The sequence below is a fragment of the Coniosporium apollinis genome (assembly GCF_000281105.1).
Source record: "Coniosporium apollinis CBS 100218 chromosome Unknown supercont1.18, whole genome shotgun sequence".
In the NCBI taxonomy this organism is placed as follows: Eukaryota; Fungi; Ascomycota; class Dothideomycetes; genus Coniosporium; species Coniosporium apollinis.
This window is the reverse complement of record NW_006913280.1, coordinates 112404-137519: the sequence shown is the minus strand read 5'-3', so window position 1 is coordinate 137519 and position 25116 is coordinate 112404. Positions and strand designations below refer to the sequence as shown.

Here is a 25116-nt window from a genome sequence, read left to right as displayed (position 1 = left end):
AGCCTGCACTTTTATAGATCGAAGCTCAGAGCCGTATCACTAACCCAGCAATCCAAGATGTCCAGCGCTGGTTCAGGTAGCTTCCCTCTGAAGAGCTCTCCCGCCCATTGCCCAGTCCCCCTATCTTGAAGCTCAAGATATGCATAAGAAAAGAAAAGAAAGCATAAGAGGAGAACCAAAGCATAAGAAAAGAATCAAAAGATATGCAGCCCTAGTGAACCAGCTGCCGAAGAGACTACTAGGGGTATTTGCAGTCCTGTAAATCCAGATACGTAGAGATCATGTCTCTCGGTAGATGTTGGAACCCTCACCCAGCCAACAATCTTTCCCAAAACCCAGAAAGACAGCCAGAGCTTTTGCTGTCTTGTAAACCAAGCAATGTGAAGATCCTTACTCTCCTTAATTTGCCCAGCCAGCATCTCTTTCCCAGTGCACATGAAAGCAACCAAAACTCCAGATCCTGTGAAACTTAGCAGTGTAAGACTGTGGGTCCGCCTACTCCTCTACCCTGGCATCGAAGGTCAAGCACTGGCTGCAAAACAGCCGATGCAGCTTCGCACGATGGGTCTCTTGCTCCAGCCCAGTGTTGAGGTCTATCGCCTGAATTTTGTCCCACTCCAGGCACCTGAAGCCGCAGAAGCCAAGGTCATGCTCAGGGTTGGTGCAAGACTTGCACGGCGCAGTTCCAGTGTTGCAAGCTGAGCAGTACTTCGCAGGTGGCCTGCCGCTCTGCGCGCTTATCGTCAAGCATGCATAGCAAGGCTTGCCATCGTACTGAGGAGGCAGAGTAGCGGCCTCAGACCACTCCAGGTGGGCATCCTCGATTTTCCAGTTCAGGCATTCCGGGCAATTCTCTCGGTGCCGCTCACCGGGCGGGTTGTCTTCATCATCCGAACCATCAGGCTCGTGCGCACCGCATGGCATCTCGCAGTCGTTGTCCCAGCACTTATCTTGGCTTAAGAGCTTACAGAAGCTGCAAGGTCCTTCTCCGTCCCCAACAATTGAGCAGGCCGCGTAGCTCGGGACGAATGGGATGCCATGCTCGGTGTACTTGTCCTGGGCAGACTCACTGGATGCCTGCTCGCAAGCGAGGCAGGGTCGTCTCTCCCACTTCGCGATACTTGGGTCTGTTGGCTGGCTAGTGGCCGCCTTCTTCGATGCCGACGCTGCTGATCCTGGTGGTGGACCAGCTTGGCTCCTCTTCATCGAAGTAATGAGGTCCTTCAGGGAGTGTGCCACCTTGGTTGGCTGAGCAATGGACTCACGCCAGGCTCCCTGGTAAACCCACTCGTACGTTTTGCCGTTTGTGGCCTGGGCTAGCCGACTTGATCTGAGAACCTCAGGTCCCAGCAAGGGCCTGTCGAGGTGGTCTTCTAGCCCATGATAAACCAGGAATTCTGTTACTTCCGCCGGAGTTGGAGGCTGGGTCGCTGCATCCTCTAGAGGCGTTGCTGCTACGACGCTTGAGTTGTCCTGAGTATTGCGCTGGTAACTCGACGGCAGCTCTTTCTCAGCCCACTCACCGAAGTCGCTCTTCGTCTCTGGAAACCGAGCAATGAGCGCACGGTGCAAGTCTTTCAATTCTGCCTCGCTACATCCTACTCTTAGAGAGGTGGGGAAGAATCCGAAGCCGAGATCCTTTGGGATCACCTGCCGGTCTGACAGATGATTCCCTTTGTGAGGAAAGCTCTTCGCGCGGTCTACCTCTCGGCCACTCTCGCTGAACCTGCCCGGGTACCTCAGTAATCCTGCCTTGCTGACCTTGACATAGACCACACGCTTGTCCGCTGAGTCGTCTTTGCTCCACAATCCAATGGGTATGCCACGTTCGCTTCCAGTCTTGTTGGCCTGCTTGATACTGCTCGGAAATTGTGCCTCGGCCAGCTGCTCTCCACCATCCACATCGTTCGCGTGGCTAGGGCAGTCTAGCTGCGGGCACTCCGCTATTCGACCAGCTGGATAGTGACATAGGGTGATCCATTCAAACTTGTTCTTCTGCTCACAGAACTGCTCCCGCTCAGCAAGGTGTCGTGCTGCGAGATCGGCGTTGGCGAGAAGGCTGGCTGACCGCTCAATTAGACTGAACATCCGTGAGTGATGCTGGTGGCATCTTTTCCCAGCGCAGTAGTCGGGGTGGGTTTCGCCTGTGAAGTGATTCGTCTGTAGGGCTTGCTTGCCAGCTTCCTCCAATCGTTCTTCTGTGAGCTCACTGAGGTTGATCGAGCCTGGTAGTCTTAGAACAGCGAGGTAGTCGGTGAAATCGCTGAAATCCTTGTCGAGGTAGAACAAAGGCATTGGGCCTGGTTCCGGCTTTTTCTCCTTGGGCACGTTGGCGACCTGGGTAGCCTGGGTCTTCTTGCGAGGCATAGCGAGCGACTGAAGCTTCTCCGGCAGCAGCGGCGTCTGAGTGATTGCGCAGGAAGCTGGAAAATAGAGATGAATATAAGTGAAAGCCAATATGACTGTGAAGGTGAAAGGGCCTCCCCGGCAATAGGCGTCTCAGAGTGAGTGTGTAGGGAGCTGGAAAAGTAGTGACAGATGAAGCGCAGGTTAAAAGGAATGTGAGTGCAAGAGGGTGCACTCTCGCAACACCTACCTATGGGTGAATATGTAGTGAGCTGGAAAGATAGTGACAAATGAAGCGAAGGTTGATAGGAGTGTGAGTCCAAGAGGGCGCCCTGCGCAACGGCTGCCTGTGAGCGAGTGCAGCCTCAGGCATGCTTAGGTACCAGCCTTAGCGTCCAAGGGCCGGCCAAAATGAACGCGGCGGGTCTCCTTCACAAAATCACGTGATGGAACCCGTTCATTTTGGCGCAAGAAGCCATCGAGTCGAAAAGCACAAGTCCATCAACGTCTCATCGCCAGAACAACCATCAGCCCCCCCGCACCACCACCCCCCATTAATCAAGGGCTTGCTCGCCGATGCGGATGACGGATGTCGCTCGTCCACATTCGGCCCGCACATGTCCCTAGACACCCTTCGTGATGCCATATCCCGGGAGAAAAAGAACGAGATCGCGTGAGTTGCCTGCTTATTTTACGGTCGCACTTTGTTGCGATCCAATCTTTCGTGTAATGCGAAACCGAAAAATCGCTCCTTTTGTTTTGTCTACGTGTTGTGGTGCTGATACCGTGACGGTAGCGCATGTCAATTGACCCGATTTCGCAAGCTGCGCGAGCTCTACGCCTACTCCGCCTATATACTTTCCGCCCCAAAGCTCCACGAACTCAACTTCGATGCGCCGCCCGACGCCGCAGAATTGCATTTCTTAGATGAAAATGACATTGCCAAGTAAGTTATCCTCGTTTTCTACAGTTCATCGTCGTTGTTTCGAACACATCATTTCTACGTCCGTTCCATCCAGTCCAATCACTGATCGCTGCGCTCTTGTCTCGTTTTCAGAGGTCGATATTTCAACGACGCATCACTACCTTGGCCTACACAAGATGCGAGTGTCTCACCAAAGTCTCCACGGTCATCTGTCTCAGAAAAGTCAAGCCAATTGCCGGCGGACATGCAGACACCACGTGCGGTTGGCGAGTCGATGCCCGGTGTGGATATCGACGTACGACCTTCACCCCTGGCGGACGGAACCGCAACTGCAAGTTCGGGCCTTGACGCCGACATGACACATGAAATGGCGAAGGCTGTACCAAAATCAACGCCCTCTCCACTTGTGAAATCGTCTTCTGAGATGACGCCGGCCGCAACAACGGCTAAACCCATTGAGAGCAACCCGGTCCGAAGCCCTGCTGGCCATGGCCGTGACCGTCAATCGAGTGAGGGAGTTTCTCAGGATGTTCTATCTCAAACGGTTCTTCCCGATTCTCCGTCCATCGACCCCAAAGTTGCCGCTCCCCTGACTGCAGACGATGCTGTCGCTCTCCCGGCTGCGGAAATTCCGGGGTTCCAGGCTCAGGATGATCCGCGACAACCTAAGGTAGTCCACTTGCCTCCAAGGGACCAACAAGAGCGGCATCTCCGGGAGGTAGAGCATGCTCTTGCACGAAGGGATCGCATCTTAAACGAGAAAGCTACCTTATCATTGGGATCGGGCCTCGGAGACCTGGCGTCCTCGCCATCATCCACTGTGGGACCGCATTCAACCACCACCCCAAGACCGGCGCATCCTTCTCCAGATACCAGTCCTGACGAGGAGTCTTTTCCAGCAGACATTGCAGCGTCGGGACGTAATGGATCGCTATCCGTCTATGAAGAGGAGATGACCAAGGATGAAGAACATCGGATCCTCAAATCACAGATGGATGCAGCTCGAAGGAGAGCTAGAGCGGGAAGCCCAGCAATGTCAGACGCACAGCTTCATCTAGAAGACGAGCAGGCCATAAAGGCTGCACGGGACGCAGCTTTTACGCCAAACGGGGCGGGAGCAAATGACCAAGGTTCAACATCTCAAAACGCCTTGGAATCAGCGCAAGGAGCAGGGGGTGACACATTCCCTCCCGAGGTCAAGCCTTTGACGACAGCTCTAGGGGTCGTCTCTCTAAACACCCCTGCATCTGTTGATAAAATGTGGAATGATATTTCCAAGGACAACCGGGGCGCACCTCTCAATGTGCCTGACGGTGATGCCACGACATTAGAATCAAGTCAGCCGTTGGCTACGTCTGCTCAGCGCCACCAGTCTGCATCATCAGGTGAGATTGAAAGCGGCGAGCGTAAAGATATAGGCATGAACCAGAATCGCGCAGACGGCCTCCAAAGTGGATCGGGAGATTTTCCGCTGATCCAGGATTCTGAACGCACGTCTGCGATCAACTCATCTGGACTCAGTGGGGAGAACACTGCATTAGGATCTGTTGAAGTCGACTCAACGCAAGCAGTTGCGCAAATGTTTAGCGAGCTAAGCCACGCTGGACAACGCGGTATTAAGAGAAGGCGACTGTCTACTGTCGTCTTTAAAAACCAAGATCATACAGGAATTCTCGACGAGCTGGTACGTGAATCCGAGGACTACGCTGCGCTCCGAGGGGCATCACAGGATCCCGACAGAGATTATCTTGAGCCACTCTTCAGTTGGCAGGCACACCAATCTCCTCGATCTCGTCCACTCCTGGATGTCCTCCAAACCGCAAACAAGACAGTCAGCACAGAGAACCAGCATGCTGCTGCGGAAGCTGTGCACGAGTACAGGACCCTTAAGAAGATCTATCAAATGCAGAGCGCTAGCCGCTGGTCTTTTCGACAGCTGGAGCGTTCCCAGGAGCCGCGGCGTCCACCTAATGTTTGGGACAACTTGCTTGGTCAGATGAAAGCGATGCGGACTGACTTTCGGGAGGAGCGTAAATGGAAACATGCCATCGCAAGAAAGATGGCCCATTGGTGTGCCGAGTTCGTCGCTTCGGGTCCACGACAACGGAAGCTATTGCAAGTCAAGGTCCGACCCAATGCGTCGTTCCGCCGAGATCGTGCAGGGAGTAATGGGGCAGCCGGGGCGGACGCTCTTGCGACTAGCCAGTCCAATATGAGTGGAGGATCGCACGACGTACCAGAGCTTATCCACTCCGCTGCTAACGAGACGGAGAGTGAATGGTTTCCTGACGACGAAGGGCCGGGTTGCGCGTCAGGGACTGCACAACCACCCACTGCTCTCTTCTCGCTTGATTACGACGACGTCATTCTGTGTTTGGAGGACAACGCTGCCACCAACAGTCTCATTTCGGAACTTCCCCTGTACGAGCCAAAGCCTTTACCAGACATTCCCCCGGATGATCCCAACGATTCTGCCTCTTCGACCGCCCCTGCGCTGCCCATCGTCCCCGTGTCTAAGCTCGTTACGGGCAAGATTGTACCCACAATTCTGGGACCTCCGAAGAAGAAAAGCCGTTACGACTATGAAGAAGAGGATGAGGTTCAAGGAGACCGCAGCACAGGGCAGTCTTCCGAAGATGTCTGGCCTTCTCAAGGCTATCACATCAGCCGTCAAGAGATTCCTCCAGAGAACACCGATGTTGCCCTTTTCAACAAGGAAAATCAAACTCTGCGAGACCGTATTCACGCCAGTCATGCTTTCCGGCCTCCAGCGGAGTTTGGAATGCCACCCACAACCTGGTTCGAGGCGAAGACATCATCGCAATGGCTATGGGAAGAAGACCAGAGGCTTCGTACGCTTGTCAGGGAGTATTCCTACAACTGGTCCATCATCTCTGACCGCCTTGCGATTCCTTCCCTCTTTACGTCCGCTGCCGAACGGCGCACGCCATGGGAATGCTTTGAGCGATGGTACCTTTTGGAAGGTCTTCCTGCTGATATGTTGAAGACGGCATACTTCAGAACGTATCAGAGCAGGCTTGAAACGGCGGCAAGATCTATCGCGGCTCAGTGGCAAGCCTCCCAGCAGCAGCAAGCACAGACTCCTGGCCAGGGTACTCCTGTACGGCGGAGAAGCTCACAGCCTTGTAGAGTGGAGAGGCGGAGGAACAACCGCTACTTGGCCTTGATAGATGCGATGAGGAAGCTGGCGCGGAAGAGAGAGTCTATACAGCACAAACAACAGGAAGGTAAGTTCGAGCACTCTGGTCTGACGTGACATTACAACATGGCTCTTGCTAATGATGTGCTTCCCACAGCCGCCAAAGCTGCTGCGCTCCGGAAGGCACACGAAGGAGCGCGTCCCCGGAACCAGACTCACACCCCACAACAGTTCAGTCAAATGAAGCACGAGAAGGAGACGGCAATAGCGCGCAACAACCAGGCGATGCATCAACAGAGGGTAAGCACAACCAAGCCAAACCTGTATTATCGATCCGAGCTCTGACAACTGGATGCAGATGCTCGCGATGTCGCACCAGCGCGCTATGCAGCAGCAGGGCATTAACGGGACGAATGGTCCCCAGCAACAACCACACAACAACCCTGGCGTGAATGGCCATGGTCCAAGCCCTCTGGGCAACGCCAACCTCCAGCCCGGCCATCCTCAGCAGGGTGTCAACATTCAAGCTCAACCACATCCTACTGGTCAGGCGAATCAAGCTAATGGTGCTGTACCTGGCGTGCCGTTGAACCCACAGGCCATCCCTCAAGCGAATATGCAAGTCAACATGCGCGGTGGCCTACAGCCGCAGAGCTCCTCAGACAACCTACGCATTGCCATGCAACAGCGCGCCGTCCAAGGCGCAGCGGGCCAGCCACAGTACCCAATACAGCGGAGCATGCAAGGGGCCATGAACGGCATCAATAGAGGGGGGATGCCGAATCCAGCTATGCTAGCTGCTATGGCCAACAACCAGCACATGAACGGCAATGCTGTCAGCGCCAATGCAGCCGCAAGCGCGAACATGAATGGTGCCGGCATCCCGCGATCTTCAGCTTCTCCGCGGATGAGCAACGCCAATCCAGCATCCCGACCTCAGCCTCTATCAAGCGGCCACATCCCCGCCATCAACGAGATATCAGCCCACATCCAATCCCAAAACCCGCACATGACCCCGGACGAAGTCCGCCAACTCGCCCTCGAGCGCCTCAAAAGCCGCACGAACGGAACCCGCCAAAACGCCCTAAACGCCGCCGGCGGCGCTGCAGGTCTTGGCTCCCAACAAGCAAGCCAGCACATGGGGGCCCAGGCCGCCTACCAGCAGGCGCAGGCCCAGCAACCCAACCATATACACGCGGGAAGCGCCAGCCCGCCGAGCGGTATGAGCAGGCAGCAGCTGTATCAGCGCCAGATACATCAGCATACTATGCAGCAGCGTCCACCGTCGTCGCAGCAGCAGCTCGGCCAGGGGAGTCCGGTGCTGAGCAACGCAACGCTGGGGAGTGGCGGGGTGGTGGGGCAGGGACCGCGACCGGAGAGCAGGAGTGCGACGCCGCAGGGACAGCTGCTGATGCAGGGGAGTCCGGTTATGGGGCAGCATCAGGCGGCTGTGCCGGGGAGTCGCTGATGATTGTGGCGGTGGGATCTGGCATTGGGACTTCAGTTGGAGCCGGGACGTGCTGTAAGCTGTGTGCAGGTTCGAACGACGAGCTTAAGAGCCATTGGCAGGATGACCTTCCTCCGCTCCCCATGTTCAAGGAGCGGATAGGTCGTTCTTTCTCGGTGGGAAGGTAGGCTAGGTGTCACATTCCCCACCTGTTCCCTTGAGTTCCACATCAACATTCGCGATTCAGGAGTCAACCTCCTGTACTGAATTACTAGTCACTTGGGCCTTCTTTGACCTTGCCTCACGGCAGTTGGTGCGAGCGATGAGTATTAGACCCTGCGATGGTGGTCTTGGAATGCGGATGCATACTTGTACTCTATTCTTCTTCTCCCAACATCCTCCGTTCCCTCAAGGAACTATGCATTGTATTTCTGGTGACGGAGGCCGTGGCGTGGCGTCTACATGTACGAATCATTGGAGCTGAATGGGTCGGCTACCTGAAGCTATGGAGGGTCTCGAGTAGTGGATGGGACATTTGGTGCGGGCACGTGTACTTCGCCTCCTTGGAGATTGGTCACCTATAAGTAATGGCCTCTTTAGTAGATGTAGGCCAAAGAGAGTTGGATCAATACGTTTATTCCTCGCTTCGTGAAATAGTTGGTTTCTCACAACAGACGTCAGTAGGGCGCTTTGAGAATCATTTCATGCTTCTGTACGATTGTATGCGGGAAAGAGCTCCAAGGGCGATCTGGAAAGTCCGTTGCTGCATCTGTACCTCGGCTTGTTCAACACCAGATTCACGATCGAACTGGACTCCTAACCCTATTAATTGTAGCTAGATACTGTAAAGTCACCCGAAAAGATCGTCACTGCATCTATACTCTCACTTGTTTGACCCAAATTCATGATCAAGCTTGACCTACGATCTTGCTGATCGAGAACAGCTGGGCAACTCTATACACTAGAAAGCAAAAGATTTTACAGTAGTTTAGCCCCTTGATGCACCAATCACTTAAGGCGTGTTTAATCTATAGGCTATATGCTTAGATTGTCCACCTCCGGGGCCACGAGTAGCTTTCCATGCCGTGACAGACTTCTCAACTGGTCCTTGCCCCTTCTAGGAAGATTCAAGCATGCACTTGCTCCAAAGTCCCGCGAGCCATGTGAATGGAGCTTGCATTGTTTAGCAGATGGAGCTACGAACAGCTTTCGTCCTATGTCTTCGTAAGTATTACGGTCGAATTCATAGTTAGGAGCTACTACTATAACATCTCGATTGTGACTACGGACTCGACCTAGAGTAAGTAGAACGTCGAACTACCGACCGCCGACCTCTGACCGCGCCGCACTAGCAAAATCCGTCCTTTATCTAAGATGCATGAACGTAGCTCCTTCATCTTTAGGTCGATTGGTCTAGTGGTATGATTCTCGCTTAGGGCATTACCCTAAGTACAAAATGCGAGAGGCCCCGGATTCGAATTCCGGATCGACCCTTTTCTTTTTGCATTATCTGGAACTCCTCCTGGTTCCTTTCTGGATTGCTGACGCGTTTTATCTAATGTTTCAAGCGAGATCTTAGCTAATTGGACCGTTTGCCTTATCCAAAATATAGTCCTTGGTGTTGAACGCGGTCACCAATATCGAACACGGGCCTCAACCTCACTCAGCCTTCCTCATCAAGGGCCTCAAGCCGGGACGCCGTGGAGCAAAGGCGCTTTCGGCTCTGTGGACTTCGACTCCTACCTTCAGGGCTTATGCTGGGGCGAAAAGGTGACGCACGGATTCAAAAGAGCCATGAGAACGGAGTATGCATTCCCTAGCGAATAGAGCTATGAACGTATTACTTGTTCGTCAAGCACCTCCATGAATAACCAGAGCAAATCGTGGTCCGCGGGACAGCAGCTCCTCTTGCAACCATAGTCCATCCGCCCAAGCAATATAACAGGCCATGAAAGCTATCCACCAGATCAAGCACCCGACTCTCCGTTCTCTCCGCTCTTCGTCGTGATGTGCGCACTGAAACGCTTCGGAATGGGCTCCCCTACCGCTTCCCTAGGGTCTCCGACCCTAGTCAGGCTTTTGAGATGATGGGGAATAGGTTCTTGTGCAAATTGTTTCCGGTTGACGACTTTCACTAAGCCCTTAAGACGGTCGGGAACGCGACCATCACTAAAACCCCCAAGAACGATTCCAGGTAGAGTAGGATACGGCTGCGGAGCAGGGAGCTCTGGCTTACGCTTGTTCAACTCGAAACCTGCAAATGCGAGGTCCCTTTCCAGCTGTACCGCGTTGGCATGACGCTGGCACCTGGGTGACAGAAATTGCCGGACTCCGGAAAACAGATAGGTCTTCAGTCAGCTTACGAAGGTTACGAATAGGCGTATTCTTTCGTGGTATACTGCTACATAAACATGTGCAAGCTATACCTAGAGGTAGGATGGCAAGAGCAAAGATCTTTAGAGACGTGATAAATCTAACAGATTTCGATAATTTAGGAGTGAGTTGTAAGTCCGGTAGCTTACGAGTCCGGCGTTTTCTGTCACTCGCGTGGCTGGTAATCCCTTGTTCCTCCGAAGAAGTCATCCTCATACCAGCCGTCACGCCGTCATCGGCCTTCATACGATCGTGCTCCAGGCCATGCGACTCAGCCGTGCTCTCCCTGGTGTGTTTCTCAAGCCTCTCAATCTTGCTGAATCTTAGCGGAGACTGCGCCGGACAGTAAGAACACGGCCAATCACGCAGCTTCTGCTCTGCGTGGTATGTCGACATTTGTCGCCTCCATTTGCTTCGAGGAGCATGCATGGCGATTGTGAAATGGTTCCTCAATGCCGCCTCACTATGCCATTGTCGCTTCTGTTCCTCAAAGTCAGCAGGCAATGGGATAAGCAGGTGGCGTGCAACCCAGGCGGCATACCTTGTTTTTCTCGGACACAATGTCATCTTCATAGCTGAAGGCGTCCATGATTGTACCATGCTGGATCCGCTCGGAGGACCGACTCATACCCATCGGAACGCAATATCATGCAGTTATAAACAATGTCACGTCGCTAACGGTAGGGAATGAGACACCAATATTTATAGCGGCGTACCGAATGATGAGGACTTTACAGCCCTTTACTGTCTGCGATAGACGACTGCTAAGCCCCCGTCTCATCTACACAAAGCCTCCCGCGTCCAGATGGAGGTAGGCGGAAGGAACCTGCCATGCATACGGCGTGACATTAGTCACGGACGTGTGCTTATCAAAGTTTACTCGTGCTCCCATTGCAGCTATTTAAATAGCAAAACCATCGAAAAGTCCCTCCAGCTCAGACTCCCAAATCACCAAAACTTATGAACTTCTCCATGTGAGCAAAGATTTTTACTGTGACGGTTTTCACCTCTGCTTGTGGCTTGAGCACGCTTATGAGGCCATATGCGCTGCCTTACGCCTAGGTTCCTAACCTAGCTCTTGTTGTTGTATTCGACGATGAAGCCTCCAATTGACGGTCAACGCAGTGCCCCTACCAGTTTATGGGTTTTCGAGTCCGGTGGTTATTGTCCCTGGGTGCGGAGGCAGTAGGTATGCGGAACTCGCATTGCATTGTCATGGAACCCACAACTTAGACATGCACCGTGAGTATTGTCCACAAATCGTGAGACGTATTAATCTTTGTCCTCCATGGCGTCAACATAGAACATCAGAAACGCTCAAGAGGCGCCTACGGCGGTCAACCTCGATCAGCTCGAATCCAGACGCGGGAGGCTTCGCTCAGTCCAAGAGAAATTCGATAGACAATACTTCCAGACGCCAAAGAGCTTGGATAAATCAATCGCTGGGTAGAACACAAGTCTTGCTTTGACCAATGAAAAAATTAACGGTGGATAAACCAAAGACTCCCGTTGTGGAAAGAATATACAGAGAATTACAAACGCTACAAGACCGCTAACCAAGCATGCCCAAACCAACCTTTCCACCATCGCTACAGAACCCGCAAAGATGCACAAACCGTACCGCCCAATGCAGCCAACCCCTTTCGCACCCCAAGACGTACTGTACACTAATACCTCCCCGCACCCTCCTGTCCATGACTCTCAAACAGATCCTCCAAATACGCGCTAGGCGCCCTGCCACCCGCCGCACTCGTACCCCCCGGCACGGTCAAGTTCAGCGTACTCGAGCTCCCCGACTGGCCCAGCGCACCCATGTACCCGCCGCCCACCGTCCCCACCATCGAGCTCCTCGCGTACGTATCCGGCGTCCCCCTTCCACCGCGGTCAGACAGCATGGTGCTCCTGTGCGAATGCAGGCCGGGGCTCGCTGGCGGGGTGGCATCGACGTAGCTCCGCGTGCGCGAGTAGCCCTGTGCGGATGAGCCGTACACAGAGGTGCTGGGGCTGCCACCGATGTGCGTTGTCCCTGCTCCGCCGGCGGGAGAGGCGGCGGTGGCGCTGTAGAACCCCGCGGGGAGGTATGCGGAGTTGCGGTCCAGGGCGCCGTGCATCCCCGTGTCGGCTGTCGGGCTGAAGAACAGACTCCCTCGGGACGGAGTGGTCGCGCCGCGATGTGCTTTGCCCACGCCGCCGGCAGCGCTGTTGAGCCGGTCGAGCGACATGGCGCTCCCCTGTGCGGCGGCGCTGTAGAACCCGCCTTGGCCGCCGCCGGGCGCGCGGAAGGCGGACTTGAGGTCGGTCGGGTAGTTCTGGCCCAGCGCGGCGCGCTTGACGGAGCGATGCAGTGACCAGGCGACCAACCCGCGCCAGGCGAGGATGGAGGCACCGAGGAAACCGAGTATTGCGCCTGCGCAGATGAAGACGGTGCCTTCGGGGAGGGTGGTTTTCTGCATGAAGGGCGCGTTTGCGGTGTAGGGGACGACCATTGTGGGGATGCCGGCGCCGGCGATGGTGGGGACGTTGGTTAGGTGGTAGATGGAGGATGTGGGGATAGAAGGCGCGGACGTAACGGGTGCGGCACGGAGGGCGGTGGTGGTCTCGTCGCTTGTGGCGGTGCTTTCGTCGGAGGATTCTGTAGGCTCTGCGGTCTCTGTGGCTTCGGCTGTGGATTCGGCTGTGGATTCGGCTTCTGTGGTTGTTGCGCGGCCTCGTGTTGTCGTGCTTGGTGCGTCCGCGGTCGTGCTTGCCTCGCCTGGTCGTTCGGCTGTACTTAGGTCTGGAAGGTCGCTTTGCGCGTATGCTGAGGATGCGAGGAGGAGGAGGAGCGCGAAGGTCGAGTAGAGGTTTGCCATTGGGTCAAGAAGCGACCCTGCTGAGAGCCTCATGATGGCGTGTGGTCAAGAATGGGTTGGCCGGTGTCGAAAGGGAGTCGCGATGTCGGCAATTATACGGTCGAACAAAGAAATGTTGAGTAAACGTGAGACGGTCGGAAGCGTCGCGAGGGTCGCAACGAGTGTGCTATGCCGATGAACTAGCTGGTATAATGAGTGACTGGGCGAATAGCCGAAAATGCTCCTCTTTCTTTTCTTTTGCTAAGTCTTCTGCCCAGGAAGATGCTGGGATGCGTGCTGCAATGCCCCTCGCCTCCTTACAGCCTTACGGCTTCCCTCGACGAGCGCTAATGTCTGCTGCGGTATACGAGGTGTGCTGGGGAATGTGTGCGAATGAATGAGACTGTTGCGACGAGCGCGGCAACGAAGAAGAGTAAGAAGCCTGTTGCCTGTAAATGTGTAAGTGGTTGCAGAAGAATGCAGAAGAATGCAGTTTGCACGGGAGCCACCGCAGGAGACGGGAACAGACGGGAACGTGCAGGGAAGTGTTTGCTGCTCGCTCCTGCACCAGGAACGTGCGCTAATGTGCAGCGGGTAAGCCTGTCAGCCAGTCAGCCACTTACAGCCCTGCATCTTCCGGCTAGTTTTTCCGACGCGCGCTTCTTGAGGCTGACGGAGTTTCGCGGATTTAGACATCTCTGCCGCCAAGACTCAGCTTCAACAACTGCATGTCGCCGGTGAGCGGATAGCTTTTCCGATCATACGAATTAAAGCCACCGCGCAGCAGACAGAGACAGCGAATCTCAAAACAAGTCATCCCGGTCCAGCTTTCGCATCCCCACAACTCCGCCTACGAGCACTTTAAGCTTTCGCTCCACCGTTCGCGCCACCGTTCGCTCCACCACACACAGGCCTCAAGGCCATTAGGTCTTGAAGCGCTGCAGGAAGAGCTCGAGAAAACACAGGATAGATCCAGGAAGACGCCAAGGAAGAGAACTGCACTTTCTGCTGCAATGGTTAGTTTCCGGCAGAGCTACGCACAAAAGTGTTCCGAAGCTCATGTCAGCATCACAGGGCGTCCAAAAGAAGACTCGCAAGTTCGCCACGGTCAAGCGCATAATCGGACAGCGGGACGCGCGCCTCAAGAAGAACCAGCTCAAGGGCGAGGTCGAAGCGAAGAAGAAAGGGGACGATGTAGTGCGAGAAATGTGCGTTGCCCGGTTCCCATGTCCTCACTGGCAGAATGCTGACATCCATCGCTCAGACCACAAGTCTCATCCGTACGCCTCCCTTCGCACCGTCTAGGCCTCGAAGCGCTTGCTGACATGTTATCGCTAGTCCCTTTTCTTCCAGTACAACACCGCGCTTGTCCCGCCTTATTCGGTCTTGGTTGACACGGTATGAAATCTGGCACTGTACGCGGACCATTCGCTGACAGCTTCATAGAATTTTTTGAGCCATAGCATCCAGCGGAAGCTCGAGCTGCTGCCGACAATGATGGACTGCCTGTATGCCAAATGCACGCCTGTTATAACCTCTTGTGTGATGGTGTGTAGACCTCTTAGGCTAGAGGATTCACAGTGATGGGGCTGACAATGACAAATAGTCGGAGCTCGAGAAGCTCGGCCAGAAATACAGGTTAGCTCTCCGCATAGCCCGAGATGAGCGGTGGGAGCGGCTACAGTGCGACCACAAGGGGACGTATGCAGACGACTGTAAGCTTCCGATTTTCTGGTCTCCTTGGCTAGCGCAGTGACTGACCCGCGCAGGTATTGTCGACAGAGTCATGAAGCATAAGATCTATATCGTCGCGACAAACGATCGAGATCTGAAGCGGAGAATAAGAAAGATACCCGGCGTGCCGATTATGAGTGTTGCAAGAGGAAAATTCGTCATCGAGAGGTTGCCTGATGCCCCGGAAAAATAAGATGGGCGAAACATCATGGGATGTGAGAATCAAAGTCAACGGCCATGAGGCCATGATCAACGACTTGTGAATTAGCGCGGCGTTTGGTATGGAAAACTAGAGGTATGGGACTCAGCAGCATGGGTGAGGCATTTTGCTGAGGCTGCAGGTAGTTCCCGCGATGCCGCACCGCGGTATACATACCCTTTGAATCACGATCTCGTTTTCAAGTCATGCCCGCAGTCAAACAAATCCCTCTGTACGTAACGCGAAATCAAGCTATCTTAGCGGTCGAAGCGCAGGACCTAGTTCGCTTTGCCTCAACTTCGCCCATTATTTTCATTACACCCCCAGCAGCCTTTCCCATCAAACCTCATCATTCTTCCACCTCAAACCCTCCAACCACGCGCTTCGCAGTCCCCTCCAAACCCAAACAGGCCGCACCATCACCACGGCCACTCATCCATCCCTTCTCCACCCGCTGCACACCTACCGCCCTATTACCCTGCGCGCCGGGCCCGGGCTCCCAGCGGCTCCCACGCTCCTAGCAGCGCCTCCATCACTCACGCCCCCCGCAGCGCTCCCATCCTGGCGCCTGCGCCGCACTCCCGGCTTTCCCGGCCGCGGCGTCCGGAACAGCGGCGCCTTCCGAGCTCCAAGCGGTGGCTTTCTTGCCGCAGGCTGTGCGCGCGGCAGGGCGACGACGAAGGAGAAGAGCGAGGTGAAGATGAAGGCGCAGGTCGTGAGTTCGAGGACCAGCATCGTGGGAGGTGTCAGGGCTCCGTTTTGGGGGCGGCCGTGCTGCGGACTGGGCTACCGTAGTTGGGGGACGGGCTTCGGAGCTGCTGGGGAGGGCTACGCTAGTAAGGGGCCGGCTTTGAGGCGTTGGTTTGGAAAACTGGGTGCGTGATGCTGGAGGGGGCGCTGACTTGAGGGAGCGGAACGTTCAGCTGTGTCATGAAACCTTCTGCGTATGCTGTGTATTCAATTTTATGGGGGGTAGAAGACGTCTAATTTGTGGATAAACGCTGCCATCAAAGAGAGAGTGTGGCAAGTAAATCGTAGGGGAAAGTGGAAGGTTGAGTATTCGGGGCGGCGGCGAGGGAGGAGAAAGAGGGAGGAGAAAGATAGAGGAGAGGCGAAGATTTCGTAGCAGAGGAGGATGTCTGAAATAGTCGGTGTAATGCCGTGTGCAGTCTTACCACAAGAGGATCGTCCTACCATAGTTGCTCGTAAGGCTCGTTCCACCACCCACCATGCTTCAAGTTAAAATCATGATGCCCACTCGGTCAGGTAATGATCGCAATGGTCTCCTGTTGCATTTTGCTCCATACTCTTACAAGGTTCATCCCAAAAACTAAGCTACCACTGCTCCCTAATGATCGTCACCCCTCGAACGCCGGGAGATCCACAGGCCCGATCCGTGTGCCCGAACCGTGGTTGAACTCCGATATGCCCCTTGACCCAGCCAGTAATAGCTCTAATGATTCTGTCCGGCCAGACCCCGCACGCCTCACACTTTAGACCCATTACCATCGCTCCCTCATTGCTGAACTCTTACAGGCTCCCATATCCTAATCCTCATCATCTGTCTCGTCCGCGTCCACCTCCCCAAGTAGCTCCCTATCCATCTCATCCAGCTCCTCTTCCCTCTGCTCGTCCTCCCCATCCCCGGCCGGCAGACTGCTCTCCCTCTCCCTATCCATATCCCCATCCCCTTCAAGCTCCTCCTTCTCCCTCTCCCGCCGCTCCTCCTCCTCCTGCTCCTCTGCGTCCTGATACCTCAACTCCCTACCCAGGACCTGCCTCCTCTTCCTACTCTCCCCCGTCCCGCCCTCCCATCTATCCAGCCTCCTAGCCGCCCGCCGCATAACCTGCAGCCATGCATGCGCTTCTTCGCCCCAATCATCCCACTCCAAGCTCGCGGGTACTAGCCCCCCAAACGCGAGGATCTGCTGCGGCGGATTCACCACACCCTCAGGCGCCATGCCTAGCGCATTGTCCTCCTCAGTATCGTACCCATCCGGCAGGACTTTACACCGCTTCCACGCCCTGCCGACCGCGCCCTCGCGCACCCTCCTCCGTCTCTTGGCCCGGAACTCCTCGCGTAGCCGCCTGTCGAGGATGAAATCCACGCGCTCTTTCCTGTACTTCTCGACCGCCTGCTGGTGCGCCGTCAGCGGCCTGCTGCGCTTGTGGCTTGGATCCGCGCCGTTGAGCGGGAGGTAGAATCCGTGCGGTCCGGTGGATCCGGCGGCTGCTGCTCCTCCTGCGGCGCCTAACGATAACGACGGCGCTTCCGGAACCGCGGTGGCGTCTCCCTTCGTCTTGGCGGGGCGCGACCCGCTGCCGGCGCCGGGATGGTTGCTGTGGACGCCGCGGCGGGGGCCCCAGTTGCCGCGGCCTGGGCCTTTGCGCTCGGGCGCTGTGGGCGGGGCGGGAGGTGGGGTTTCTTCGTTCAGGAGCTGGTTGATGCGCATGTTGGGAGTAGATTTCGGTGCTGTGGAGGCTGGAGCCGGAGGGCTGGCTGAGCGGGTGTTGAGTGAGGTGTCAGAAGGGTAGTCGAGGTTGGAAGGTTTGGTGCTGAGGAGAGGTTTACCGGAGCCGCGTCCTTCGTAAAGCTGTTAGTGGAAGAGCTTATGCGGTAGTAATTGACGTGTAGTAGCTGCAAGTGATGTAGAAAGGTGGCAAATACCTGTACTGCCTTGTGGCGCGGGAGATAGGTGCTCTCGCGCTGGTGTGTTTGCTCCGTCGTCTGATGCCACGGAGAAAACCGGGTTGTTGGTGAAGCCTATAATGCGTGTGTTAGTAGAGGTAGGGAAAGTGCCCAGAAACGGGTTCAGAGGTCTTGAGAACAGAGCCGCGCCCTTGGCAGAGTACAGCTGATCCGCGATGAGAACTTCCGGAAAGACCACTGCATACTAGGCGTGCCATGCCACAACAGCGCACCAGATGGCCATTTTCCGAAGGCAGTGGGCGTCGAGCCGTAGATCAACTGGCCGTTCGCACTGAACCTACCACCTTCGTCTACCGGAGGGTTAAGCCCTACCCGAGGCCTTCTTCGAGGTACTGGCGAGTGACTAAGAAATGCTGACTGACCCTTCTTTCCTCCACGCTTTGGGCCCGTAACAACCGGCGCCATATCGCTTTGAAGTATAACTATTCCGCTCGTTAGCATTCAGGTACAATCAAGCACATCAAACCAGCTCACCAACGCGCTCCTTCCGCTTCTGCTCTCCAAAATCCTTCTCCTCCTCAGTATCCACGTTCTCCACTGCGATCTCGGCTTCTGAGAGATGCTTGAAAGGCGGGCACTTGAGAGGCATGCCGTTCGTCGCGTCGCCCGGTTGGCCGTACTGGCCAGGTCCGAAGGGGTTCTCCTGCGCATCTTCCACCGAGAAGTCGCTCTCGAGATACCACCACATTAACCACAGGAATGCAGTCGCGCGGCTTCTGCTGCTGAGGGAGGGCCGCATAACTAGATCGAAGAAGTCGCGGGGAGGGGGGAAATGGACTTCGGAGATCTTGGGGGCATATTGGGCGAGTACGAAGATGAGGTTGACGGGGTTCGTGCGGGGCACTTTGGCTGCCTTGACCTCTTCGATTGTGCTGGGCTGTTCGACGTCTTCGGTGGCGCCTTTGAGAATTGATTTTAGGCGAGGCGCGTCTTGAAGCTGTTTGTAGGCGTTTGGGTCTTGCTGGGCTTGGAGAGAGGGTATAGAGTGGTAAGTCCGTAGCTGTGCACGCATCTCGGGGAAGACTGCAAGCCGTTAATGGATGCTGTATATACTGGAGCTCGTCACAGACATACAGTTGAGGGTTGTGTTCATCCTTCCAACGTTGACTAGAAGACAGACCATGGCCATATTGATCGCCGCAGCGCGCTCCGTGAGGAGCTTGTCCTTCAGAATCTTGCTGCACTTGCTGCTCTTCGCCATGGCGTCCAGGTATATGTCTGCAAATGTGTAGCCGAAGGTCCCATCAGAAAATCTGTGGAACACTTTCTTATCGTCTTCGAAGACGAACCGCAGGAAGTCATACTGGATATCCTTCCTCCACAGCGGTATACCGTCGTCCTTCTTCAGGTGGCGTATCTTGTTGCCCGAATAGACTGACGAGACGCTGCCGTTCGCGTTGCGGCGAGTGGTCGTGGTGGTCGATGTGTACATGGGGATTTCTTTCTCTTTGGATGCAGAGCCCGCCTTCGAAGCTCTGCCCTCGTTCATACTATCATCATGATCCTCCTGCTTGACAGCATCTTGCGCGGGCTTGGCGGGTGTTGCGGGTTCTTGCGCCTGGACGGCCACGGTAGGATCGGCAGCGAGTATATGTTGCAAACTGGCTCTCGAATCGGGCGCATCAGAGCGCGGAGGTGCGACAGGTGTATTGGCTTCCATCATGTCGCACAGTCTCGGCTGGATCGGATCGGGTTTGTGCAGAGGGTTTGGAGAGGGATGGTAGGATTATGGAAGTGGAGGGTAAATGGGGTCCTTCTTAAGGTATTATTGTGGTAGTCGTCGAAGTCACCAGGACAATAGCATTCTTAGTGAAGGCGGTCATCGGAGCGGAATTTGTTCCAAGCGAACGTCGAATGCCGTGGTTCGCGCTCCTGCTCATGAAGCTATCCAGTTCTCAAGATGGCCTTGGCCGAAGATTCTCCGTCAGGCTTTCCGTCATCCCTTCCAATACCGAACAGGGGAAATGGTCAACAAGCAAATGGCTCGGGAACAATACATTCAGTGCTGAGAGACCAACCTGTGGAGAGCTGCTCAGCTCTGGTTAGTTGAGCTGGTAGAGACCATTTTAAGGGATCTGTAACTATGTAACTACAGATAATGTCACATCGCCAGCTGCAGCGGGAAGCACTAGTACTTAATCAGATGGGCCCTCTAGATCACAAGGGTGTTCAAGCTCCCTAGCTACTGTTTAAGATAGATGCTTCCCCAGCTCACGTCTAAGCAAATCGAAGACCCCAGCGTCTAGATGGAGGTGAGAACAGATAGTTCGCCGTTTCCTGGTTGTGGTATACCTCAAGAACGCATGATTATATGCAGAGCATAGCAGATAGCAATACCCGAGTCTAGAGGACATTCGTATCTTCACATTCGCATGGCACAAGTGAATTGCAGTAGCAACAGAATGCTTGATCTATCCAGCTATCCGCCTACAAGAAAAAGGAAACTTTTTTTGGTTGACCCGTCGTCTCAACCGTAACGCGCAGCACAAAGTCTTGATAGCCACTAGATACTCGAGCAGAGAACTCATCGCGCAGACTTCCACCACCTACCCCTCTAGGAAGGCACATGAGCCTTGATGGAGCGACGCAGACGATCCCGAAGCCATGACCATCCCCCGGAATACCTTTCCATTGACGTATCCTGCAACGAGCACGCTAGAAAGTGGCCCCAATATAAGGGCAAAGACTTGACTGAAGCCGTGATGGCAAGATGAAGAATCGCTTTTAGGACTGATGAGCGAGCAAATTAACAACCCCCGTCGGCAGCAGGAGGAGAAACGAGATCTATGATGGAAGCACGCGAGCAGCGTAAAGAGGTCGTAAAGCATTTCGCTCCCCTGAGATAGGCCAGGCCCCTCTTGAGCCCGCGACCCACAGTGTGCGCTGAGTTTGGTTTTGCCAGCTGAGAAGTGATTGCGCCGTCGCCCTCCGTTGGACATTATGCAGGAGCTCTAAAAAGGGAGGCAACAACGCAAGTGGAAACTCAACGCTATCTATATGCTTTGTGGGGTATGAGCAGTTCCCGGACCTTCGTGCCACCTGACGAGTCCGACGTAAGAAGCACGACGCAAAACAGATGCAGAAAAACTGAAAAACTAGAAGCAACCGTCAAACTCGAAAAGACGTAGTCCGCCAGCGGGTGTCCCAGTTGAGCGACACCGGCATCGCGGTGGAGTGGAACACGTCTACCACCAGGACTGACCGCCAGGACCTGATGGGTTGCCGTAGCCGCCGCCATAACCTCCTTGGCTGTAGCCACCTCCGTAGCCACCAGCAGGAGGGCCGCCGTATCCACCGCCGTAGCCTCCAGATGGTGCACCACCGAAGCCGCCACCAAAGCCGCCGCCAGGGGCACGGTTGCCGCCATAGCTACGGACGTCGCGTGTAGCAGTAGCACCGCGGCCACGACCGCCACCAGAGCGACCACCGCCACGGCTGCCACCACCAAAGCCGCTGCCTTCACGAGAGATGCTCTCCAAGAAGCTCGGCACTTCCTGATTGGCCTCCTTCAGAAGGTCGATGAGGTCCCGCACAACGCCTCGGTTGCCGCGGTTGAAGAAGGCAGTAGAGATACCAGTGTTGCCAGCACGACCGGTACGGCCGATACGGTGGACATAATCGTCGATATCGGTAGGGAGATCGTAGTTGACAACATGAGTGACATTCGGGATATCAAGACCACGGGCTGCGACAGCGGTGGCAACAAGGATGGGGTAGCGGCCGCTACGGAACATCTCCAAGGCCTTCTCACGCTCCCTCTGGGTTCGGTCTCCGTGAATGGAAGTTGCAGGGAAACCTTGGTTGATGAGGAAGTCGGAGAGCGAATCGGCCATGCGCTTGGTCTCGACGAAGATCAGAGTGAGACCTGCGCCGTGTGTGTGCAGGATATCGAGCAGGACAGAGCGCTTATCAATGTCCTCCACATACTCAACCTTCTGCGTGATGTTCTCAGATGTGGAACCAACGCGACCGACGGAAAGGAAAACGTAGTCTTTCAGGAAATCGCGTGCAAGCATCTGAATATCGCGCGGAAACGTGGCGGAAAACATGAGGGTCTGACGGCCAGCCGTTGGGGGCATGTCCTCGCCCTCTACGATGCGGCGGATCTGGGGCTCAAAACCCATGTCCAGCATGCGGTCAGCCTCGTCCAGAACGAGGTACTTGATGTTCGCAAGAGAGATACGTCCGCGCTCGATGAGATCGACCAGACGACCAGGAGTGGCAACCAACAGATCGCAGCCACGCTCCATCTGGCGGAGCTGAGATCCAATGTCTGCGCCACCATAGACGACGCACGGTCGGATCCAGGAGCGATAGGCGAACTTTCGTGCCTCGTCGAAGATCTGCGAGACCAGCTCACGAGTCGGAGCCAAGATCAACGAAGTAGGATACGCCTTTCGATTGCGGCCAAAACCGCCTTGTTGTGCGGCAGTCGCACTTGGGCCGTTGATGAATCCTTGAGAGAGGATAGGGAACAAGAAGCCGCCAGTCTTGCCGGAACCGGTCTGAGCACAAGCCATCAAATCGCGGCCGGCCATGACGATCGGAACAGAGTACTTTTGCACTGGTGTGGGAACTTTGTAGCCGGCAAGCTCGATGTTGCTGAGAAGATGGTCATCCAGAGGCGGGTTCTCGAACCTGGTGATGGGATCGGGGACGCCCTGGCCGGACGCCTCAACCGGGATATCGTCGTACTTCTCGAAGTTGATACCGGTTTGCTGCTTGGACGGGTCGTTAGGAACGCCGAAAAGCTCACGCTCCAGACGCTGGTTGGCAGGACCCGGGATGTGCTTTCCATCTCTCCACTGTCCGTCTCCAGATCCACGAGCAGCTGCGCTGGTACCAGCACCAGGCTTTCCGTATGCGGTCGGGTCGAAGCGACCAGTTGGTTGATAGGGAGCGGGAGTAGCCCAAGATCCGCCTTGCGGAGCGTCACGAGCGCCGTGGGGGTTGAAGCTTGGAGCACTGGCCCAGCTGTCGTTACCGCCAGCGCGACGGGGTGGAGGGCCACTATTTCGAATTAGCGAGTGACTATCGGCATGCTTTCGGGGACTCTGGACTGACCCTCCGTTTGCCCATGCACTACCGTTCATGCCGGCGCTGCCGTTCATGCCACCGTTAGCCATCGCCGGTAGCGGAGCGTGCATCTCCGGTCCAGGAGGCGGTCCTCCTGCACCACGGCCTCGAAGGTGAGGCGGAATGTAAGCCGAACGCTCGAACCCGTTCTGGTGCGGAGCGTGCTGAGAGTCGTTGAGCGACAAGCCGTTCATGTTAAGCTGATCAGCCATGTTGGAAGATGGGTTGTTCAGATGTCGGGATATTTTCAACGAAGCGTGAAGATCGGATGAAGGTCTGACGACGGTCGGGTTGTCGTTTGTGGCGAACGTGGAGTCGTCCGAGATGTATTAAGACTCTACCAGACTCTGGAGAGAGCAGTAGAGAGCGACGTGGCGATGTGGATCGAAAGTCGAGCTGAGTGAGCAGGCAGAAACAAGCGTGAAAGCGTTCGTGAAGGGAGAGGCAAGGACTACAAGATCCTTAATACTCCCAAGAAACGAACGATAGAAAAGGACAAAGGCTCTGTGAAGCGTGCAGAGAGCAGATGGATATTGTTTGTGTGTTTTGGTGGTTGAGAGTGGGAGGGCGGAGGTTTTGTGTTGGAGCGAAAGATGTAGAAACGAACCTAAGCGGCTAAGGCTGCTCACAAATTTTTTGCCGCGTTGCCCCTTGTGCCAAGCTTTGACACTCGGCCGCTTTCCGGTTCTCACCGCAGCGTCAGCAACAGATGGATGCAGCCAGAAGTTTCACTGCTCACTGCTCACGAGCATCGTGGGATTAGTTATACACGGATGGAAATGCAGGATGCCGCTTTGCAGCACGCAGCCTTCGCGGCTCACCGCTCTAGTTTCTCCGGATATGATCCACACGTCACTTTTGATTTCACAGGTCACAATCCATGGTCGCTGGAGAGAGTTCACATCGAGCCAACCACAGTATTGCAAATGTCTATTGTAATCAGACCAGGCTTTTGCTCTTGCCAGAGGCCGCAGCGCCAGACTGGCTTTTACGCGTGCGGAGAAAGACAACCACAACGGCCAAGATGATCGCTAGCAAGAAAACCTTCTGCCCCAAGCTCAGCCCGTCTTCAGCAGCCTTGGACACCTGCGAAGTGATGGTGTCTTTGACCGCCTCTGGCACAACATCCGGAGCCGCCAACTTGGGTGCGTTGGTGCGAGTGACGTCCAGTTCGTCACCCTCAACAGCAGGTTCAGCGGAACCCAAGAGATCTTTGGTAGAGAGGGTGAGAAGCATCAGCGGATCCGGAGCAGGTAGGTAGGCCATGAGGTTGATCAGAGCTCTGCTTTGGTACCTTCTTCCGCGGGCATCTCCAGCTCGCCGCTCTTGGCGATCTTGACCGGCTTCTTCGGCTTGTCGCCGGCGCCCTTGTCTATGTTTTCGATCTTCTCGACCACGTTGTAGCCCTCGAGGACCTCGCCGAAGACGACGTGACGGCCGTCCAGCCAGGAGGTAACGACGGTGGTGATGAAGAATTGGCTGCCGTTGGTGTCTTTGCCTGAGTTGGCCATGCCTATCAAGTGTTAGCCTGGAATTACTTTTAGAAGAGAACACCAGCCAGCGACGTACTGAGGAGACCCTTCTTGGTGTGCTTGAGCTTGAAGTTCTCATCCGGGAACTTGTTCCCGTAGATGGACTTTCCACCAGTGCCATCGCCCTTAGTGAAGTCACCACCCTGGATCATGAACTGCTTGATGACCCGGTGGAAGGCCGATCCCTCATAACCAAACCCCTTCTCGCCGGTAGCTAATGCACTAGATATCTGTAAGCAAAACTATCGGGAGTTTGCATCTGTTGTTAAATGCGGTTTTACCGGAAGTTCTCTGCAGTCTGCCGTAAAGTTAGCGCCGTGTACCTGGTCGTATTCCAGACACGGGAAACACCCACCTTTGGGACCGTCTTTCCGTAGAGACCCATGACAATCCTCCCAAGCGGCTGACCATCTTGTTCAATGTCGAAGTAAACCTATACCCAAGCCATTGTTAGACACCACAGCCTCAGAAGCACTAGAGTAACGTCGTGTACCTTGTGCGTGATCTTGGGTCCCTTGACCGCTTGACTTGTCTGCGCGAAGAAGACGAAGGTAAAGGTCAAGACCACAAGGACCGAAACGAGGATCCGCTGTAGGAAATTCATGGTGAATGCTGCCGGCGTGCTTCCCAGGAACGAGAGGGATCTATGAATTGTGGAAGTGCCCGCGCTGCCCCTCTCGATGTTGAAACACACCGTGTCCGTTCCAAAGCCCTAGCTCCACCAGGCACGTGACTGTGGAGCTTCGAGCCAAACTTCCAAGACGCAACGAGACGAACCGCGAG

The 25116-nt window shown here is 55.2% G+C and overlaps 9 protein-coding genes and 1 non-coding gene across 10 annotated transcripts; 3 read left to right on the top strand and 7 right to left on the bottom strand.

Moving 5' to 3' along the window:
* Nucleotides 1–495: 495 nt before the first annotated feature.
* W97_04182 (uncharacterized protein) lies at nt 496–2367 on the bottom strand (the record flags this gene model as incomplete). The annotated part of the gene is made up of 1 exon (XM_007782074.1): nt 496–2367. One exon carries the CDS (start codon nt 2365–2367, stop codon nt 496–498), a length of 1872 nt encoding a protein of 623 aa, XP_007780264.1.
* A 596-nt stretch (nt 2368–2963) lies between these two features.
* On the top strand, nt 2964–7899 carry W97_04181 (uncharacterized protein; the record flags this gene model as incomplete). The annotated part of the gene is made up of 5 exons (XM_007782073.1): nt 2964–3019; nt 3143–3292; nt 3404–6519; nt 6589–6731; nt 6790–7899. 5 exons carry the CDS (start codon nt 2964–2966, stop codon nt 7897–7899), a joined length of 4575 nt encoding a protein of 1524 aa, XP_007780263.1.
* A 1381-nt stretch (nt 7900–9280) lies between these two features.
* W97_04180 lies at nt 9281–9371 on the top strand. Its single transcript has one exon. It is a non-coding gene; the product is annotated as a tRNA-Pro (tRNA).
* Nucleotides 9372–11918: 2547 nt separating this feature from the next.
* Nucleotides 11919–13136, bottom strand: W97_04179 (uncharacterized protein; the record flags this gene model as incomplete). Its single annotated transcript, XM_007782072.1, has 1 exon — nt 11919–13136. One exon carries the CDS (start codon nt 13134–13136, stop codon nt 11919–11921), a length of 1218 nt encoding a protein of 405 aa, XP_007780262.1.
* Nucleotides 13137–14141: 1005 nt separating this feature from the next.
* W97_04178 (rRNA-processing protein FCF1) lies at nt 14142–15009 on the top strand (the record flags this gene model as incomplete). Its single annotated transcript, XM_007782071.1, has 6 exons — nt 14142–14290; nt 14347–14362; nt 14421–14480; nt 14529–14630; nt 14689–14797; nt 14852–15009. The coding sequence occupies 6 exons, from the start codon at nt 14142–14144 to the stop codon at nt 15007–15009; spliced, it is 594 nt and encodes a 197-aa protein (XP_007780261.1).
* Nucleotides 15010–15477: 468 nt separating this feature from the next.
* On the bottom strand, nt 15478–15750 carry W97_04177 (uncharacterized protein; the record flags this gene model as incomplete). The annotated part of the gene is made up of 1 exon (XM_007782070.1): nt 15478–15750. One exon carries the CDS (start codon nt 15748–15750, stop codon nt 15478–15480), a length of 273 nt encoding a protein of 90 aa, XP_007780260.1.
* Nucleotides 15751–16562: 812 nt separating this feature from the next.
* Nucleotides 16563–19385, bottom strand: W97_04176 (uncharacterized protein; the record flags this gene model as incomplete). The annotated part of the gene is made up of 5 exons (XM_007782069.1): nt 16563–17599; nt 17684–17779; nt 17911–18147; nt 18200–18748; nt 18800–19385. 5 exons carry the CDS (start codon nt 19383–19385, stop codon nt 16563–16565), a joined length of 2505 nt encoding a protein of 834 aa, XP_007780259.1.
* A 1525-nt stretch (nt 19386–20910) lies between these two features.
* W97_04175 (ATP-dependent RNA helicase DED1) lies at nt 20911–23013 on the bottom strand (the record flags this gene model as incomplete). Its single annotated transcript, XM_007782068.1, has 2 exons — nt 20911–22735; nt 22790–23013. 2 exons carry the CDS (start codon nt 23011–23013, stop codon nt 20911–20913), a joined length of 2049 nt encoding a protein of 682 aa, XP_007780258.1.
* Nucleotides 23014–23740: 727 nt separating this feature from the next.
* Nucleotides 23741–24067, bottom strand: W97_04174 (uncharacterized protein; the record flags this gene model as incomplete). The annotated part of the gene is made up of 1 exon (XM_007782067.1): nt 23741–24067. The coding sequence occupies one exon, from the start codon at nt 24065–24067 to the stop codon at nt 23741–23743; it is 327 nt and encodes a 108-aa protein (XP_007780257.1).
* Nucleotides 24068–24075: 8 nt separating this feature from the next.
* On the bottom strand, nt 24076–24937 carry W97_04173 (peptidyl-prolyl cis-trans isomerase B; the record flags this gene model as incomplete). The annotated part of the gene is made up of 5 exons (XM_007782066.1): nt 24076–24314; nt 24371–24555; nt 24615–24631; nt 24689–24766; nt 24827–24937. The coding sequence occupies 5 exons, from the start codon at nt 24935–24937 to the stop codon at nt 24076–24078; spliced, it is 630 nt and encodes a 209-aa protein (XP_007780256.1).
* Between the last annotated feature and the right edge of the window lie 179 nt (nt 24938–25116).